Source organism: Scyliorhinus torazame, chromosome 2 (assembly GCF_047496885.1).
Source record: "Scyliorhinus torazame isolate Kashiwa2021f chromosome 2, sScyTor2.1, whole genome shotgun sequence".
Classification (NCBI taxonomy): domain Eukaryota; kingdom Metazoa; phylum Chordata; class Chondrichthyes; order Carcharhiniformes; family Scyliorhinidae; genus Scyliorhinus; species Scyliorhinus torazame.
Genome location: NC_092708.1, coordinates 91,495,751 through 91,516,903, shown reverse-complemented (window position 1 = coordinate 91,516,903; position 21,153 = coordinate 91,495,751). Strand labels below are relative to the sequence as shown.

The 21,153-nt window shown below is 48.1% G+C and overlaps 1 protein-coding gene across 5 annotated transcripts in view; it reads right to left on the bottom strand.

The window, feature by feature from the left end:
* Positions 1–21,153, bottom strand: part of grb14 (growth factor receptor-bound protein 14) — a 364,132-nt gene that overhangs the window by 27,015 nt on the left and 315,964 nt on the right. For all 5 annotated transcript variants that reach the window (XM_072474138.1, XM_072474117.1, XM_072474127.1 and 2 more), the window contains one exon: positions 281–391. In XM_072474138.1, the coding sequence (XP_072330239.1) occupies positions 281–391 (111 nt within the window). The remainder of the gene's footprint in view (positions 1–280; positions 392–21,153) is intronic.

The following is a 21,153-nucleotide window of genomic DNA, read 5'->3' as shown; positions in this document are numbered from 1 at the left end:
TGTTGGAATTAAAAAGAAAATCACTAAAAACACCTCTAAATTAAACCCTGTTCGTTTTATCACCTTCAATCCATTTGTGTTCAGTTAACCCGTACTTTAAATGCACGAGGTTAACCCTATGGGAAAAGTACTTTTTGTAAATTGATGGATAAACCTAGCCTACATTTTGCACTGTACCTTAAAATACACATTACATAATGCGGAGAAACAGCTATTGACACACACAAATTACACGATATCTACTCACAGCTGGCTCCTCGATTCAACAGAAAGGGTCTACCTTGATACAGAATCCAAAATTTGTTGGGGCTCCATACATCTTCCTTCCCGATAACAGTACGTAAACATTGCTTTCACCAAACTCCGCAACAAACTGTAAATGTCTTGGTTCCTGCAATTATGACAAGAAAATGGTTAATGCACATTTAAGAAATTAATAAATTTTAAATGACAAGGAAACCTGTCTTGGCTGTTAACGTATACCTTCCAACCTATGATGAAGGACCACAAACATGTGAACAATTATTCCCAGTTAAAGAGGTGCGAGTGTGAAGTGCTTACAGAATTGTAGTTCAGGATAGGCAGCATGGTGAATACACACCATAATTTATATGATTGTGCAAAATGTTCATATTTAATGACATGCAAAGACAGTAGTGCGGGTTGAATAAGGGTTAGAACATAGAACATAGAACAATACAGCGCAGTACAGGCCCTTCGGCCCACGATGTTGCACCGAAACAAAAGCCATCTAACCTACACTATGCCATTATCATCCATATGTTTATCTAATAAACTTTTAAATGCCCTCAATGTTGGCGAGTTCACTACTGTAGCAGGTAGGGCATTCCACGGCCTCACTACTCTTTGCGTAAAGAACCTACCTCTGACCTCTGTCCTATATCTATTACCCCTCAGTTTAAAGTTATGTCCCCTCGTGCCAGCCATATCCATCCGCGGGAGAAGGCTCTCACTGTCCACCCTATCCAACCCCCTGATCATTTTGTATGCCTCTATTAAGTCTCCTCTTAACCTTCTTCTCTCCAACGAAAACAACCTCAAGTCCATCAGCCTTTCCTCATAAGATTTTCCCTCCATACCAGGCAACATCCTGGTAAATCTCCTCTGCACCCGCTCCAAAGCCTCCACGTCCTTCCTATAATGCGGTGACCAGAACTGTACGCAATACTCCAAATGCGGCCGTACCAGAGTTCTGTACAGCTGCAACATGACCTCCCGACTCCGGAACTCAATCCCTTTACCAATAAAGGCCAACACTCCATAGGCCTTCTTCACAACCCTATCAACCTGGGTGGCAACTTTCAGGGATCTATGTACATGGACACCGAGATCCCTCTGCTCATCCACACTTTCAAGAACTTTACCATTAGCCAAATATTCCGCATTCCTGTTATTCCTTCCAAAGTGAATCACCTCACACTTCTCTACATTAAACTCCATTTGCCACCTCTCAGCCCAGCTCTGCAGCTTATCTATATCCCTCTGTAACCTGCTACATCCTTCTACACTATCGACAACACCACCGACTTTAGTATCGTCTGCAAATTTACTCACCCACCCTTCTGCGCCTTCCTCTAGGTCATTGATAAAAATGACAAACAGCAACGGCCCCAGAACAGATCCTTGTGGTACTCCACTTGTGACTGTACTCCATTCTGAACATTTCCCATCAACCACCACCCTCTGTCTTCTTTCAGCTAGCCAATTTCTGATCCACATCTCTAAATCACCCTCAATCCCCAGCCTCCGTATTTTTTGCAATAGCCTACCGTGGGGAACCTTATCAAATGCTTTGCTGAAATCCATATACACCACATCAACTGCTCTACCCTCGTCTACCTGTTCAGTCACCTTCTCAAAGAACTCAATAAGGTTTGTGAGGCATGACCTACCCTTCACAAAGCCATGCTGACTATCCCTGATCATATTATTCCTATCTAGATGATTATAAATCTGGTCTCTTATAATCCCCTCCAAGACTTTACCCACTACAGACGTGAGGCTCACCGGTCTATAGTTGCCGGGGTTGTCTCTGCTCCCCTTTTTGAACAAAGGGACCACATTTGCTGTCCTCCGGTCCTCTGGCACTATTCCTGTAGCCAATGATGACATAAAAATCAAAGCCAAAGGTCCAGCAATCTCTTCCCTGGCCTCCCAGAGAATCCTAGGATAAATCCCATCAGGTCCCGGGGACTTATCTATTTTCAGCCTGTCCAGAATTGCCAACACCTCTTCCCTACGTACCTCAATGCCATCTATTCTATTAGCCTGGGGCTCAGCATTCTCCTCCACAACATTATCTTTTTCCTGAGTGAATACTGACGAAAAATATTCATTTAGTATCTCGCCTATCTCTTCAGACTCCACACACAATTTCCCATCCCTGTCCTTGACTGGTCCTACTCTTTCCCTAGTCATTCGCTTATTCCTGACATACCTATAGAAAGCTTTTGGGTTTTCCTTGATCCTTCCTGCCAAATACTTCTCATGTCCCCTCCTTGCTCGTCTTAGCTCTCTCTTTAGATCCTTCCTCGCTACCTTGTAACTATCCATCGCCCCAACCGAAACTTCACACTTCATCTTCACATAGGCCTCCTTCTTCCTCTTAACAAGAGATTCCACTTCCTTGGTAAACCACGGTTCCCTCGCTCGACGCCTTCCTCCTTGTCAGACCGGTACATACTTATCAAGAACGCGCAGTAGCTGATCCTTGAACAAGCCCCACTTATCCAGTGTGCCCAACACTTGCAGCCTACTTCTCCACCTTATCCCCCCCCCCCCCCCCCAAGTCACATCTAATGGCATCATAATTGCCCTTCCCCCAGCTATAACTCTTGCCCTGCGGTATATACTTATCCCTTTCCATCATTAACGTAAACGTCACCGAATTGTGGTCACTGTCCCCAAAGTGCTCTCCTACCTCTAAATCCAACACCTGGCCTCGTTCATTACCCAAAACCAAATCCAACGTGGCCTCGCCTCTTGTTGGCCTGTCAACATATTGTTTCAGGAAACCCTCCTGCACACACTGTACAAAAAACGACCCATCTATTGTACTCGAACTATATCTTTTCCAGTCAATATTTGGAAAGTTAAAGTCTCCCATAATAACTACCCTGTTACTTTCGCTCATATCCAGAATCATCTTCGCCATCCTTTCCTCTACATCCCTAGAACTATTAGGAGGCCTATAAAAAACTCACAACAGGGTGACCTCTCCTTTCCTGTTTCTAACTTCAGCCCATACTACCTCGGAAGAAGAGTCCCAATCTAGCATCCTCTCCGCCACCGTAATACTGCTCTTGACTAGCAGCGCCACACCTCTCCCTCTTTTGCCTCCTTCTCTGAGCTTACTAAAACACCTAAACCCCGGAACCTGCAACATCCATTCCTGTCCCTGCTCTATCCATGTCTCCAAAATGGCCACAACATCGAAGTCCCAGGTACCAACCCATGCTGCCAGTTCCCCTACCTTGTTTCATATACTCCTGGCATTGAAGTAGACACACTTCAAACCACCTACCTGAACACTGGCCCCCTCCTGCGACGTCAAATCTGTGCTCCTGACCTCTATACTCTCATTCTCACTTACCCTAAAACTACAATCCAGGTTCCCATGCCCCTGCTGCATTAGTTTAAACCCCCCCAAAGAGCACTAACAAATCTCCCCCCCAGGATATTTGTGCCCCTCAGGTTCAGATGTAGACCATCCGGTCCCACCTTCCCCAGAAAGAGCCCCAGTTATCCAAAAATCTGAATCCCTCCCGCCTGCACCATCCCTGTAGCCACGTGTTTAAATGCTCTCTCTCCCTATTCCTCATCTCACTATCACGTGGAGGATTGAATATAAAATGGCAGGTGATGCAAGGCCTCTATCCAGAAGCATATTGGCCCAAATCCTCCGGTCAGTCATGAAGCAGGAGCGCACGCCTCTAACCATGTTTAAAACGGTGACCTTAGGCTGGGTTCTCTGCACCCCGACGGCAAAATCACAGCCGCACCGGGGCGGAGAATCCACATCTGCGCATGAAATCGGGGCCAGCGCCGGTTCCACGATTCTCCGGGTCCCAAAAAGCAGTATACTCTGAGGATATGCCGCGCCACGTATCCCCTACCTGCGGCCATTGCAGGAGGCCCGCCCCCGCCATTCTCTGCCCCCGACCGGCCAAAGTCCTGACGGCGTGGATCTAATGTGGTCCTGCCGTTCGGGATACTCGCATGGTGGCTGCGGACTCAGTCAATGTTTGGCTGGCGGTCAGGGTTGGGAGTGCGGCCGATCAGGGCACTATTTAGGAGATCCAGCCCCATGGTCGGAGTCCGCCATGTAGCACGGCGCGGCCGCTGGAGGCCGCGCCGTGCGCATGCGCGGCCTCTGACCTGGAAGTGCGGGGGCCTGGATCTGCAGCTAAAGCTGCAAGCTTCCCGACAGGTCCCTGCTAGCCCCCTGCAGGGCTATGAATAAGTGGCCTCTTCACGCCAGTTTTTCTGGCATGAAAGGTCACAGTTTTTATGACGGTGTGGGGACATAGTCCCAAAAACGGAGAATCCAGCCACTTAACTTTTAACGCTATCAGGCTCCAGCTTTAATCCATTGAAGAACAGTCTGGGAAGCCAAGTGACGAGCATCATTCCACTGAAGCCAGTTCCCTTTTTTTTGTCATGAACTAAAGATATGCACCTTAACGTCCATCTTTAGTTCATCGACAGGAATCATTTTTTTTTTTTTAAATAAACATTTTATTGAGGTATAACAACAAAATAAACATTCTACACAAAACCATAAACATAGTGCATAAACATAAGTGCAAAAGCCATTCACCTCTCATACAGGTCCTACCCTTATTGACCCCCTACTCTACCTAAACTACTCCCCCCGCCCCCCCCCCACCTCCGGGTGAACCCCAACAGTGACCCTCTCAAGGCGAACTTGATTTTCTCCAAACAGAGAAAGCTAGCCATGTCCGATAGCCAGATCTCCGACTTAGAGGGCTTTGCGTCCCTCCATGCTAATACTATCTGTCTCTGGGCTACCAGGGAAGCAAAGACCAGAACGTCTGCCTCTGTCTCCTCCTGGATTCCTGGGTCTTCCGACACCCCGAAAATCGGCACCTCTGGACTCCCGCCACCATTTCTTTTTAAAAACACCGTGGATACGACATCCGCAAACCCCTGCCAAAATCACCTAAGCTTTGGACATGTCCAATACATGTGGACATGGTTCGCCGGTCCTCCCGCACATTTTGCGCACCTGTCCTCCACCCCAAAGAATCAGCTCATCCGAGCCACTGTCATGTGAGCCCGGTGAACAACCTTAAATTGTAACAGACTGAGCCTGGCACATGTTGCGGACGCGTTGACTCCTCCTCCCACTTGCACTTCAGCTCCTCAGTCTGCGTCTCCTCCGACCCCATAAGTTCCTTATAAATGTCCGAGACGCTCCCTTCTCCTACCCACCCTCTGGAAACGACCCTGTCCTGAATCCCCCTTAGCGGTAGGAGCAGGAAAGGTTGACACCTGTTTACGAAGGAAGTCCCGCACCTGCAGATACCTGAATTTGTTTCCCCTCGCCAACCCAAACTTTTCCTCCAACGCCCTCATACTCGGAAAGCTCCCCTCTATGAACATATCTCCCATCCTCCAAATCCCCGTTCTCCGCCATAACCGGAACCCCCCATCCATATTCCCCGTGGCAAACCGGTGATTATCACAGATTGGGGCCCAGACCGATGCTCCCACATGCCGCCTCCACTGGCCCCAAACTCTCAGAGCCGCCACCACCACTGGACTGGTGGAGTTCGGTGCCGGCAGGAATGGCAGACGCTCAGTTACCAACGCTCCTAAACTGGTGCCCTTACATGAAGCCGCCTCCATATGCACCCATGTCGACCCCTCTCCCACCACACACTTCCTGATCATGGCTATATTAGCCGCCCAGTAATAGTAGCCGCCCAGTAATAGTTGCTAAAATTTGGCAGCGCCAGCCCGCCCTCTCCCCGACTCCGCTCAAGCATTACCTTCCTTACTCGCGGGGTCTTGAAAATGAAATGAAAATCGCTTATTGTCGCAAGTAGGATTCAATGAAGTTACTGTGAAAGGCCCCTGGTCGCCACATTCCGGCGCCTGTTCGGGGAGGCTGTTACGGGAATTGAACCGTGCTGCTGGCCTGCCTTGGCCTGCTTTCAAAGCCAGCGATTTAGCCCTGTGCTAAACAGCCCCTTGGGTCTTGCCCGCCCAGACGAAGCCCGTGATCACTCTGTTGACCCGCTTAAAAAAGGATCGTCGAATAAAGTTGGGGAGACACTGAAATACAAATAAGAATCCCGGGAGGACCGTCATCTTCACCGTTTGCACCCTCCCCACAGAAGCGCATCCCATCTCCGAAAATCGTCCTTCATTTGGTCCACCAGCTGGGCCAGATTCAATTTATGCAGCCGGTCCCACGCCACTTGGATGCCTAGGTACCTAAAGCTTCCCTTAACTAACCTAAACAGCAGCTCTCCCAGTCGCCTCTCCTGTCCCCTCGCCTGGACCACAAACATTTCACTCTTTCCCATATTAAGCTTATACCCCGCAAACCGGCCAAATTCCCCTTGAGTCCTCATGATTTCTTCCATCCCCTCTATTGGGTCCGAAACGTACAGAAGCAGGTCATCCACATAGAGCAAAACCCTGTGCTCCACCACCCCCCCACCCCCAATCCCCCCCCCCCCCGCCCCGCCCCAGACCAGTCCTCTCCAGCCCCTCGAGGCTCTCAGAGCAATTGCCATCAGCTCTATAGCCAGCGCAAACAACAATGGGGAGAGGCGGCATCCCTGTCTCGTCACCCGGTGCAGTCTAAAATAGTCCAATGTTATCCTATTCGTCCGTACACTTGCCACAGGAGCCTGATACAGTAACCTGACCCAGTCAATAAAGCCCCACCCGAATCCGAACCGTCCCAGTATCTCCCAGATAGTCCCATTCTACCCGATCAAAAGCCTTTTCTGCATCCATTGCGATCACTACCTCCTCCTCCCTACCTTCCGGGGGCATCATGATCACATTTAACAGCCTTCTTACATTGGCCACCAACTGCCTGCCCTTAACAAACCCCGTCTGGTCCTTCCCAATAACGTCCGGAACACAATCCTCGATCCTGGAGAACAAGAATTTGGCATCTACATTCAACAGGGATAGCTGCCTGTAGGACCCACACAGCTCCCGGTTCTTGTCCCGCTTAAGAATCAGCGAAATCGTTACCTGTGACATCGTCAGGGGCAACACCCCTCTTTCCCTTGCCTCATTGAACATCCTCAACAACACCGGCCCCAGTATCCCCGAGAACATTTTATAAAACTCCACTGGGTACCCGTCCGGACCCGGGGCCTTACCCACCTGCATGGCCTTCAAGCCTTCCACTATCTCTTCCAGCCCGATTGGGGCCCCAGCCCTTCTACCCGCTCCCCGTCCATCTTTGGGAAATTCAGCCCCTCCAAGAAGTGCCTCATCCCCTCCGGCCCTGTAGGGGGTTCCGGGGCAACACTCCTCTTTCCCTTGCCTCATTGAACATCCTCAACAACATCCTCAACAACACCGGCCCCAATATCCCGGAGAACATTTTATAAAACTCCACTGGGTACCCGTCCGGACCCGGGGCCTTACCCGCCTGCATGGCCTTCAAGCTTTCCACTATCTCCCCCAGCCTTTCTACCCGCTCCCCGTCCACCTTTGGGAAATTCAGCCCCTCCAAGAAGTGCCTCATCCCCTCCGGCCCCGTAGGGAGTTCCGACCTGTACAGACTGCTGTAGAAATTCCTAAACTTATTCACGCCTACTGAATCACCAACCAGGTTCCCATCTCCGTCCTTTACCTTCCCTATCTCCCTAGCTGCCTCCCTCTTCCTAAGCTGCTGTGCAAGTATTCTGTTGGCCTTCTTTCCATGTTCATAGATCGCCCCCCTCGCCTTTCTCAGCTGCTCCACCGCCCTCCCCGTGGTCAGCAAGCTAAACTCCATCTGTAACCTCCGCAGTTCCCTTAAAAGCCCTGCCTCTGGGGACATACCTCCTATCAATCTGTAGTATCTCCTTTACCAGTCGGTCTGTCTCTGCCCTGTCCACCTTCTCACTATGGGCCCGGATCGAGATCAGCCCCCCCTGACCACCGCCTTCAGTGCTTCCCAAACCACCGCTGCTGAAATTTCCCCCGTGTCATTGACCTGCAGGTAGCTCTGAATACATTTCCTCAGCCGCTCGCACACCCCTTCATCTGCCAAAAGTCCCACATCCAACCTCCAGTATGGGCGCTGGTTACTGTCTTTACTAACCTGCAGATCAACCCAGTGCGGAGCATGGTATGAGGTTGTAATCGCCGAGTACCCTGTGTCCACCACCCCAGCCAGCATGGCCCTGCTCAAAATAAAGAAATCAATCCAGGAATACACTTTATGCACATGTGAGTAGAAGGAGAACTCCTTCACCCTCGGCTGCCCAAATCTCCATGGATCCACTCCTCCCATCAGCTCCATGAACCCTCTTAGTTCCTTTGCCATTGCTGGCACGACAGGAATCATTTTTTAATGGACATGTCATTCCCAGCATAGCTCAGCCGCCACAACCACAACCCCCCATAGTGCTTAGATTTCCTCCTGCCCCCCCCCCCCCACCCCCCAACACTACCCACCTTTCTGGAAATGCTCACCCCACCCCCAAAACCACCAAGTTTTCACACTTCCTGCACCTCCGTCACTGCACAAACCCCATACCCAGACAATGCTCACCCACACCTCCGGAAATTTCATCCACCCCGCGACGCCTGTTAATGCCCCCCTCCCCACATCCCCAACAATACAAACTTCAGCCCCCCCTCCGCGTACCACCCACAACCCCATCTCCCAAAAACGCTAATTTCTAACAATACTCCTACACCCTGAAAATGCTTACTCTCTCAGCTGGACAGAAGTCAGGGATTCAGAAAGGAAGGATGCAGTGAGGGAAAGCAGTGTTGTCTGTGTGCAGGAGCTTAGCAATGTCAGGAAGGGACTGAGCATCATGGGGTTGTGGATGAGCATCGTGCGGGAGGGGTTGACCTTCGTGGGGATCTGAACACAGTCAGGGATGCTAGAGGGGCAGGTGAGCACTGTAGGTGATGCAGAAGAGGGGATGAGCATCTTCTGGGATGCGTGGTTTATACTGCTTTGTTCATGGGTTAAGCTTCTTCTTTGTGGGCTGTTAACTGGTGGTCCTGGAGCTCTATTCAGAGCTAACTCTAGTGCTCGGTCCTGTCCCGGACTCTGCTGCACAGCTCTCTCTCTCCAGCAGATTGTATTGAGAGATCAGGTCCAGCATGTACACTCCCTATTTGAGTCTCTTAATCCATCTTCAGTCATCTTGCCAGGAGTTGGAAAATGGAAGCACCTCTTCTCTGTGATTTGGCGGCAAAGTATGTATACGGAGGACCCTTGACGTCAAGTATACATGCATGGTGCGTGACCTGCTTCCTTCTGGCTGGAGGACTGCACACAGCCTCATTTATTTTTATTTAAAGGTGACAGTGGCCGCCGCTCAGTAAAAACCAGTAGCAGCCATTGAGCGCTTCTCCCACGATGGGGAAAGCTACGTCCAATCACTCAACCACCTTCCCAACACCTGCCCGCTGTCGACCCACAGGTCACGACCTGCACTTTGAAAAATCCTGTACTAGGATATAACAATAGCTGTCGGATTGAGACAGGTAAAATGGTGACTGGATATATTTTAAGCTGAGGGGTATGAGAGTAGTGGCCTGCTTCAAGGCTCTATATCGAGACCATGTTTTCAATTTCTATAAATAACTTAGGCATAGACAAGAGGAAGGATATGAAAGTTTTTTGATGCTGAATAGGCACGCAGCCAAGAGAGGAAGAATGTAGGAGGTTGTAGGAGGATTATGAACAGGCTAGTGGAAACAGCAGCCAAGTAGCAGATGCAGTCTAATGCACAGAAATGTGAAGGAGTATATATTTGGAAAAAGAACATGATAGCAAGTACATCAGGAACAGTTCTGATTCCAAAAAGATTGGAATAGCATTAAAAAGGTGCAGTGCAGATAGAAAAGGCTGTAAAAAAACACATGGAAATCTGGGTTTTATGTATGGAAGATTGGATACGAGAACAAGTCGGAGATGTTGCAGTTCGACATTAATCAGGATGTTGAGCACTGGATGAAGTTCAGGGCATCCAATCATAGGAAGGAACTCAAGGCAATATTCAAGGCCATCTCCTTTCAAGAAAGTAAATGTAGACTAGAATGATTTGCATAAAATAGGTTATAGTTGTGAAAATGGCGAGCTTTTTCACCAAGAGTTAAGTAGGAATCTAGAACATAGAACATAGAAAATACAGCACAGAACAGGCCCTTCGGCCCACGATCTTGTGCCGAACCTTTGTCCTAGATTAATCATAGATTATCATTGAATTTACAGTGCAGAAGGAGGCCATTCGGCCCTTTGAGTCTGCACCGGCTCTTGGAAAGAGCACCCTACCCATAGACAACACCTCCACCCAACACCAAGGGCAATTTGGACATTAAGGGCAATTTATCATTGGCCAATTCACCTAACCCGCACATCTTTGGACTGTGGGAGGAAACCGGAGCACCCGGAGGAAACCCACGCAGACACGGGGAGGACGTGCAGACTCCGCACAGACAACGACCCAAGCCGGAATCGAACCTGGGACCATGGATCTGTGAAGCAATTGTGCTATCCACAATGCTACCGTGCTGCCCTTAAGAACAAATAAATCTACACTATATCATTTTCCCGTAATCCATGTACCTATCCAACAGCTGCTTGAAGGTCCCTAATGTTTCCGACTCAACTACTTCCACAGGCAGTGCATTCCATGCCCCCACTACTCTCTTGGTAAAGAACCTACCTCTGATATCCCTCCTATATCTTCCACCTTTCACCTTAAATTTATGTCCCCTTGTAATGGTGTGTTCCACCTGGGGAAAAAGTCTCTGACTGTCTACTCTATCTATTCCCCTGATCATCTTATAAACCTCTATCAAGTCGCCCCTCATCCTTCTCCGCTCTAATGAGAAAAGGCCTAGCACCCTCAACCTTTCCTCGTAAGACCTACTCTCCATTCCAGGCAACATCCTGGTAAATCTTCTTTGCACCTTTTCCAGAGCTTCCACATCCTTCCTAAAATGAGGCGACCAGAACTGTACACAATACTCCAAATGTGGCCGTACCAAAGTTTTGTACAGCTGCATCATCACCTCACGTCTCTTAAATTCAATCCCTCTGTTAATGAACGCGAGCACACCATAGGCCTAGTAAATGTTTTCAAATTATTCAAGGTTTTATGGGGAACTACTGTAGTGAAATATTTTTTCCACAGGCGGATGACTTTTAGATTTATACAAATCAGCAAAAGGAACAAAGACACAGGGTGAGAGTCTCCGTTTGGAGACTCCAAAGCTGAATTTACGTGCTTTGTGCGCCGCAATTCTTTATTAATAATAATAATAATAATCTTTATTGTCACAGGTAGGCTTACATTAACACCGCAACAAAGCTACTGTGAAAAGCTCCTAGTTGCCACACTCCAGGGTCTGTTCGGGTACACAGAGGGAGAATTCAGAACGTCCAAATTACCAAATAGCACATCTTTTGGGACTTGTGTGAGGACACCGAAGCACCCGGAGGAAACTCATGCATACACGGGGTGAACGTTCAGATGCCTCACAGACAGATATCCAAGCCGGGGATTGAACCTGAGACTGGCGAGGTGAAGCAATAGTGCTAACCACTATGCTACCGTGCCGCCCTAAAGCATTTGATGTTTCTGTCGGTATCCTTTGACACGAAAATTTATGCATGGCAAGGAATACGAGGGATCCCCACTTTTGGGCCATTTTGAGCAGGCAATCGGATTGCGAAGTCGCATGGCTGTCCACCGCCCCAACCATACAATCAGCTTCCTTATAACTTTTAAATGCAAGTGTTCTTCATGCTGGAATGATTTTGAAGTGCTGAGGTGGAAATTGACAGCACTTAACTCTCTTTGATGTGGTTGATGCTTAAGTGCTGTCAATTTCCAGCTCAGCACGAGGGGTGTGATTGGAATGCACTTAAACTCGGATGTGGTCGATGTTTGTGAACATTGTGGTTTCAGCACTCCCATTTTAGTGGGTCATGGGGAGACGGGGTTAGCTGGGGTGGCCCTCAGATGAGCTTTTGGGACACCTCCCTTAAGAAAAGTTACCCTCTTGCCACACCACGAGGAACACCATGTCAGGTTCACATTTAGTGATACTGGTTGTAACCCCAGCCTACAGATTCCCGGCACAGAGTACCAGAGAAGGGAGGGGACCCAGAGACTGATTCCCAGCCCGCTAAGTGGATGCAAATGGATCATTAGAACCGATTTGCATCAATTAGCACCCTCCCACTGGGTGCGCAGGTGTGATTCCCCGAACCCGCCGCCAGCAGGGGACTGGCGTATCAGGCACCGATCCCAATTTTTCCCGGACACCTGATTCGCCACCGCACTGGAGGCCCCGTTGCCGGAGGCGGAGAATTCAGCCTACTAAATAATTTTCTTCACTTAAGGGTAATTAGAAAATTGGATCATGCAAGGACCAGAACATCATTTAAAAACCAATCGAACATATTTTTAACGACTATTTTTAGCCCCATTCAACTCTGCTTAAAAATTGGGGCTGGTTTAGCACACTGGGCTAAATCGCTGGCTTTTAAAGATGACCAAGGCAGGCCAGCAGCACGGTTCAATTCCCGTACCAGCCTTCCCGAACAGGCGCCGGAATGTGGCGACTAGGGGCCTTTCACAGTTACTTCATTGAAGCCTACTTGTGACAATAAGCGATTTTCATTTCATTTCATTTTAATTTGAGGAAAAAGGCAAGAAAAACCACATAGCTACAGTTGAAGGACTAGCACATGGGGCAAATGGCCTCCACAATTCCTCTGCTTTAAGATTTGGGGGGTAGAATGCCCAAAAGGTCTTTCCAAAATATGGCATGAAGCCACATGAGTAGATCTTAAAGCAGATAACGAACAAAAGGTAGGTTTCAAGGAGATTTGTAAGGAAGAAATCTTCTTAACCCATATAAGTAAACTGCAATCTGCCTGTAGAGTCTCTTCTTTGATTTTTTAAACTCAGTTTTATCGAATGGATCATTTTACTCAGCAAACATTAAATTGAAACTATATGAGCACCAGTGACAGCGACTATCCACAACAACAAAAAAAGTTAGGCACTTTCCATGAATTTGATTACAAAGTTATAAAAAAGATTAATTATTAACATCCTGACAGGTTACCATGGATCAGAAACTGAACTGGACTGGCCATATGAATATTGTGGTTACAAAAGAGGGCCAAATGGCTATGAATACTGTGGTGAGTAACTCACCTCCTGACCCTCCGCAAATCCTGCCCGCCATCTACAAGGCACAAGTGAAACGATATGTAGATTGTCCAACTAGGAAAGGGGCCATACCAATATTGGGGAATGAGCCCAGCCAGGTGGTCGAAGGGGAGCATTTCGGGTGAGCATAATTCAGTACGTTTAAGGTACTGTTGGATAAAGATAAGAGTAGTTCTCGGGTGAAGGTCCTCGGGCAGGGGGTTGGGGGTGCTAATTACAACAATATTAGGCAGGAACTGAAGAATCTAGATTGGGGGCGGATGTTTGAGGGTAAATCAACATCTGGCATGTGAGAATCTTTCAAACATCAGGGTCGACATGTTCCTGTGAGGAAGAAGGATAAGTATGGCAAGTTTTGGGAACCTTGGATTACGAGGGATATTGTGAGCTTAGTCCAAAAGAAAGAGGAAGCATTTGTAAGGGCTAGAAAGCTAGGACCAGACGAAGCCAATGAGGAATCAGGAAAGTAGGAAGGAACTGAAACAAGGAGACAGGAGGGTTAAAAGTGGTCACGAAAAGTCATTGGCAAACAGGATTAAGGAAAATCCCAAGGCTTTTTATATGTATATAAAGAGCAAGAGGGTAGCCAGGGAAACGGCTGGTTGACTCAAGGACGGGGGGTGGAATCTATGGGTGGAGCCAAAAGAAATGGGCGAGGTACTAAATTAGTACTTTGCATTAGTATTCATGGGAAAGTCTGTCGATAATTTGGGTCACATTGAAATGAAAAAAGGAGGTGGTGTTGGGCATCTTGAAAAACACAAGGTAGCAAAATCCCCAGGGCGTAATGGGATATATCTCAGAATACTGAGGGAGGCAAGGCAGAAAACTGCAGGGGCCTTGACAGAAATCTTTGTATCCTCACTGGCTAAAGGCGAGATCCCAGAGGGCTGGTGAACAGCTAATGTTGTCCCTTTGTTTAAAAACGGTAGCAAGGATAATTCAGGAAATTACAGGCCGGTGGTAGGGAAATTATTGGAGAGGATTCTTTGAGACAGGATTTACTCCCACTTGGAAGCAAGTGGATATATTAGCAAGAGGTAGGACGGTTTTGTGAAGAGGAGGTTGTGTCTCACTGACTTCGAGTTTGAGGAAGTGAAGATGATTGTTGAAGTGGGGATGCCGGTGTTGGACTGTAAGCACAGTAAGAATTCTTACAACACCAGGTTAAAGTCCAACAGGTTTGTTTTGATATCACTAGCTTTCGGAGCACTGTTCCTTCCTCAGGTGAATGAAGAGGTATGTTACAGAAACATATATACAGACAGATTCAAAAGATGCCAAACAATGCTTGGAATGCGAGCATTAGCAGATCATTAAATCTTTACAGATCCAGAGATGGGGTAACCCCAGGTTAAAGAGGTGTGAATTGTGTCAAGCCAGGACAGTTGGTAGGATTTTGCAGGCCAGATGGTGGGGGATGAATGTAATGCGACATGAATCCCAGGTCCTTATTGAGGCCGCACTCATGTGTGCGGGACTTGGCTATAAGTTTCTGCTCGGCGGTTCTGCGTTGTCGTGCGTCCTGAAGGCCACCTTGGAGAACGCTTACCCGGAGATCAGAGGCTGAATGCCCTTGACTGCTGAAGTGTTTCGCGACTGGAATTGACCATTCCTGCCTGGTGATTGTCGCGCGATATCCATTCATTCGTTGTCGCAGCATCTGCATGGTCTCGCCAATGTACCACGCTTCGGGACATCCTTTCCTGCAGCGTAGGAGGTAGACAACATTGGCCGAGTCGCACGAGTATGTACCGCATACTTGGTGGGTGGTGTTCTCACCTGTAATGGTGGTATCCATGTCGATGATCTGGCACGTCTTGCAGAGATTTCCATTGCAGGGTTGTGTGGGGTCGTGGTCACTGTTCTGAAGGCTGGGTAGTTTTCTGCAAACAATGGTTTGTTTGAGGTTGCGCGGTTGTTTGAAGGCAAGTAGTGGGGGTGTGGGGATGACCTTGGCAAGATGTTCATCTTCATCGATGACGTGTTGAAGGCTGTGAAGAAGATGTCGTAGTTTCTCCGCTCCGGGAAAGTACTGGACGACAAAAGGTACTCTGTCGGTTGTGTCCCATGTTTGTCTTCTGAGGAGGTCGGTGCGGTTTCTTGCTGTGGCGTGTTGGAACGGTCGATCGATGAGTCGAGCGCCATATCCCGTTTGTATGAGGGTGTCTTTCAACGTCTGTAGATGCACACTGGGCTAAATCGCTGGCTTTGAAAGCAGACCAAGGCAGGCCAGAAGCACGATTCAATTCCCGTACCAGCCTCCCCGAACAGGCGCCGGAATGTGGCGACTAGGGGCTTTTCACAGTAACTTCATTTGAAGCCTACTTGTGACAATAAGCGGTTTTCATTTCATTCATAGTAAGGCGAGGGCTAACTGGCAAGTAACTCTTAAGGGGCAGCCCGGTAGCCTTGTGGATAACACAATTGCTTCACAGCTCCAGGGTCCCAGGTTCAATTCCAGCTTGGATCACTGTCTGTGCGGAGTCTGCACATCCTCCCAGTGTGTGCGTGGGTTTCCTCCGGGTGCTCCGGTTTCGTCCCACAGTCCAAAGATGTGCAGGTTAGGTGGATTGGCCATGATAAATTGCCCTTAGTGTCCAAAATTGCCCTTCGTGTTGGGTGGGGTTACTGGGTCATGGGGATAGGGTGGCGGTGTTGACCTTGGGTAGCGTGCTCTTTCCAAGAGCCGGTGCAGACTCGATGGGCCGAATGGCCTCCTCCTGCACTGTAAATTCTATGATAATGTCCGTTACGCTCCTCCTCGTCTGAGCAGATCCTGTGTATACAGAGAGCTTGTCCATAGGGTTGGCTTCTTTAATGTGTTTAGGGTGGAAGCTGGAGAAGTGGAGCATCGTGAGGTTATCCGTGGGCTTGCGGTAAAGCGAAGTGCTGAGGTGACCATCCTTGATGGAGACGAGTGTGTCCAAGAATGCAACTGATTTTGGAGAGTAGTCCATGGTGAGTCTGATGGTTGGATAGAACTTATTGATGTCATCGTGTAGTCGTTTCAGTGATTCTTCGCCGTGGGTCCAAGGAAAAAAATGTAATCGATGTATCTGGTGTATAACGTCGGTTGAAGGTCCTGTGCGGTGAGTAGGTCTTGTTCAAACTTGTGCATGAAGATGTTGGCGTATTGGGGTGCGAATTTGGTCCCCATGGCTGGATGAAGAACTTGTTGTCGAAGGTGAAGACGTTGTGATCCAGAATGAAGCAGATGAGTTGCAGAATTGCGTCTGGAGATTGGCAGTTGTCGGTGTTGAGTACTGAGGCTGTAGCAGCAACGCCGTCATCATGGGGGATGCTGGTGTAGAGTGCGAGACGTCCATTGTGACGAGGAATATTCCTGGTTCAACTGGTCCATGGGTGCTGAGTTTCTGTACAAAGTCCGTTGTGTCGCGACAGAAGCTGGACGTACCTTGTACGATGGGTTTCAAGATGCCCTTGATGTAGCCAGAGAGGTTCTCACACAGGGTCCCATTGCCTGAAACGATAGGACGGCCTAGTGTGTTGGCCTTGTGTATTTTCGGGAGGCAGTAGAGATCTCCAATGCGGGGAGTACGTGGGATGAGAGCACGTAGGGTGCTCTGAAGATCTGGATCCAAGGTCTTGATCAGTCTGTTAAGTTGGCGGCTGTGTTCCTTGGTCGGATCTGCAGGTAAATGTCTGTAGTGTTCTTGGTTGTTGACTTGTCGGTATACTTCTTTGCAGTAGTCCGTTCTGTTCAGTATGACAGTGGCCCCTCCTTTGTCTGCAGGTTTGATGATGATGCTGCGGTTGGTCGAGAGCACGGATTGCATTGCGTTGTGCTTGGGTGACGTTCGGGGCTGTCTTGTGAATGCAACTGATGAATCTGGCATTGACGCGACTCCTGACGGCTTGAGCATACATGTCGAGTCTAGGGCAGCGGCCTTCTGGAGGGGTCCAATTCGACTCTTTCCTCTTCGGTTGCCGATTGCTCATCTCCTTGGGTTCGCTGTCGGCCTCTTGGGGTCTGTGGAAGAATTCCCGGAGCCTCATTCGCCTGATGAATTCCTCCGTGTCTGCCGCGAGACTGATGGGGTCCATTTTGGTGGTGGTGCAGAAATTGAGCCCTCTGCTGAGGACTTCGATTTCGTCTGGTTGAAGGGTGTAGTCCGACAAGTTGACAATAGATTTCCCTGTATTGTTTTCTACTGTGGTACCGGGGTGGCTTGGTTGCTGCTGGTGGTGATGCCGAGTTTCTCAAGCTTCCTGTTCTTGGTGTGCATATAGGTGGCATAGTATTGTTATCTCATCTGTTTGGCGGTGTTCCGCAGCTGATCTGCTGCGTCCTGAGCGCAAGTTGAGAATATGGCCTCTATCTTGGTTTCCAGGTTGCGTCATCTGCTGTAGAACTGGCGGACGACGTGGTCGAGGAGTGAGAGAGAGGTGCAACGGCAGAGTCTCTCAGCATAGTCTGTGTTGTAGGTCGACTTGAGTGGGTTGTCTACATGGACTTCAGTAAGGTCTTGACAATGTCCCTCATGGCAGACTGGTCCCTCATGGCAGACTGGTACAGAACAGGAGGTCATATGGGATCAGAGGTGAGATGAAAAGGTACAGAACTAGCTCCATCATAGAAAACAGAGGGTAGCAGTGGAATCCGGACAAATGAGAGGTAATGCATTTTGGAAGGTCTAATGCCAGGTGGCAAATGTACAGTAAATGGCAGAATCCTTAAGAGTATTGACAGGCAGAGGGATCGGGGTGTATAGGTCCACAGGTCACTGAAAGTGGCAACGCATGTGGAGAAGGTAGTCAAGAAGGCAGATGGCATGCTTGCCTTCATTAACTAGCACATGATTTTAAAAATTGACAAGTCATGTTGCAGCTATATAGAACCTTAGTTAGGCCACACTAGAGTTCAATTCTGGTCGCCACACTACCATAAGGATTTGGAGGCTTTGGGGAGGGTACTGAAGAGGTTTACCAGGATGTTGCCTGGTATGGAGGGCATTAGTTATGAGGGAGGTTGGATCAACTCGGTTTGTTCTCACTGGAACGTAATATCACTGTAAAGCTGTGACCTGGTTGGCTGGTAGGGAATCTGCTAAATTTGAAAAAAAACGAAGTTGTAATAGCAGAAGGGGAAATAGAGAACAAAAATAAGAGAACAACATCACCCTCAGACAGAGCAAAAAAGGTGACAAGTGTGAGAAGGGAGGTGGTCAATGCAGGGCTGAGGGTGTTGTACCTAAATGCACACAGTATACAGAACAAGATAAATGAGCTTGCTACGCACATTGAAATTGGCCGGTACGATGTTGTGGGCATCACAGAGACATGGCTGCAAGGGGAGCTGGGCTGGGTCTAAATATTCAAGGATACGTGTTCTATTGAAAGGACAGGCAGATGGGCAAAAGGGGTGGGGTTCCATTGTTAGTAAGGAGTGACGTTAAATCGATAGCAAGGAGCGATATAGGATCAGAGGCATAGAATCTCTGTGGGTAGAGTTGAGGAATCGCAAAGGTAAAAAGACCCTGATGGGAGTTATGTACAGGTCCCCTAGCAGTAATCAGGATGGGGGCAGAAAATAAATCAGGAGATAAAAAAGGCATGTAAAAAGGCAATATTACAATAATCATGGGGGACTTCAATATGCAGGTGGTCTGGGAAAATCAGGTTGGTAGTGGATCCCAAGAAAAGGAATTTGTGGAATGTTGAAGAGATGATGTTTTGGAACAGCTTGTGACAGAGCCTATGAGGGAACAGGCAATTCTGGATTTGGTAATGTGTAATGAGGCAGACTTGATTAGGGAACTTAAGGTGAAGGAATCCTTAGGAAGCAGTGACCACAATTGGTGATGTATAATGAGGTAGACTTGATTAGGGAGCTTAAGGTGAAGGAACCCATAGAGAGCAGTGATCACAGTATGATAGAATTTACCCTGTAGATTGATACCCTGTAGTTTGAGAGAAGCTGGAATCAGTATTACAATTAAATAAGGGTAACTACACAGACATGAGGGAGAAGCTAGCCAGAGTTTTTTAAAAATATAAATTTAGAGTATCCAGTTCTTTTTTCTCCAATTAAGGGAAAATTTAGCATGGCCAATCCACCTACTGTGCACATTTTTGGGCTTTGGGGGGAAGCTAGCCAGAGTTGATTGGAAAAGGAATCTAGCAGGGAAGACAAGGGAACAGCAATGGCAGGAGTTTTTGGAGGTTATTTGGGAGGCACAACAGAAATTCATCCCAAGGAGGAGGAAACATGCTAAGGGGAGGACTCGGTATCCATGGCTGATGAGGGAAGTCAAGGAAGTTAAACAAGGGAGAACCAGTGTACGTGATTTATTTAGATTTCCATAAAAGCAAAAGAGAAAGCATACAAAGTGGCGAACATTAGTGGGAAGCCAGAGGATTGGGAAGCCTTTAAAAGTAAGCGGAGGACAACTAAAAAAGCAATAGTGGGGAGGTGGGGGGGGGGGGGGGGGGGAGTATGAGTGCAAGCTAGCTAGTAATATAATGGAAGATAGGAAGAGATTTTTTCAATATATAAAAAGTAAGAGAGGCAAAGATTGGACCACTGGAAAATGTGGCTGGAGAAGTAATAATAGGAAACAAATAAATAGTTACTTTGCATCAGTCTTAATGGTGGAAGACACCAGTGGGATGCCAGATGCTACAGGAGAACCAGGGGGCAGAGGTAAGTGCATCACCAAGTGGCCATCACCAAGGAGAATGTCCTAGGTTAACTGAAAAGTATGAAGGTGGATAAATCACCTGGACCGCATAGACTACACCCCAGGGTTCTAAAAGAGATAGCTGAGGAATCTGTGGAGACATTGGTGGTGATCTTTCAGGAATCACTGGAGGCAGGAAGGGAAATTAGAGGACTGGAAAGTGGCTAATGTAACACCACTGTTTAAGAAGGGAGGGAGGCAGAAGACGGGAAATTATAGGCCAGTTAGCCTGACTTTGGTCATTGGTAAGATTTTAGATTCCATTATTAAAGAGATCGCGGAGTACTTGGAAGTGCATGATAAAATAGGACTGAGTCAGCATGGCTTTGTCAAAGGGAGGTCATGTCTGACAAATCTGTAAGAGTTTTTTCAGGAGGTAACAAGGAAGTTAAACAAGGGAGAACCAGTGTACGTGATTTATTTAGATTTCCAGGCCTTTGACAAGATGCCACATAGGAGACTGTTAAATAAGTTAAGAGCCCATGGTATTAAGGGTAAGATCCTGGCATGGATAGAGGAATGGCTGATGGGCAGAAGCAGAGAGTGGGAATAAAGGGATCTTTTTAAGGATGGCATCTGGTGAATAGTGGTGTGCCTCAGGGGTCTGTGCAGGGACCACAAATTTTCACAATATATATTGATGATCTGGAAGAAGGAACTGAAGGCACTGTTGCTAAGTTTGCAGATGATACAAAGATCTGTAGAGGGACAGGTAGTATTGAGGAAGCAGGGGGCTGCAGATGGACTTGGAAAGGCTAGGAGAGTGGGCAAACCTCCCATAAGTCCTGAAAGACGTCCTTGTCAGGTGAATTGGACATTCTGAATTCTCCCTCAGTGTACCCGAACAGGTGCTGTAGTGTAGTGACTAGAGGCTTTTCACAGTAACTTCACCATAGTGTTAATGTAAGCTTACTTGTGACAACAATAAAGGTCATATTATAACGGGAGAGAGAGGAGTGTGGAGATGGTCTGGGTAGCAGTCCAGGCTCAATCCTGTGGCTCTTCACCCCAGT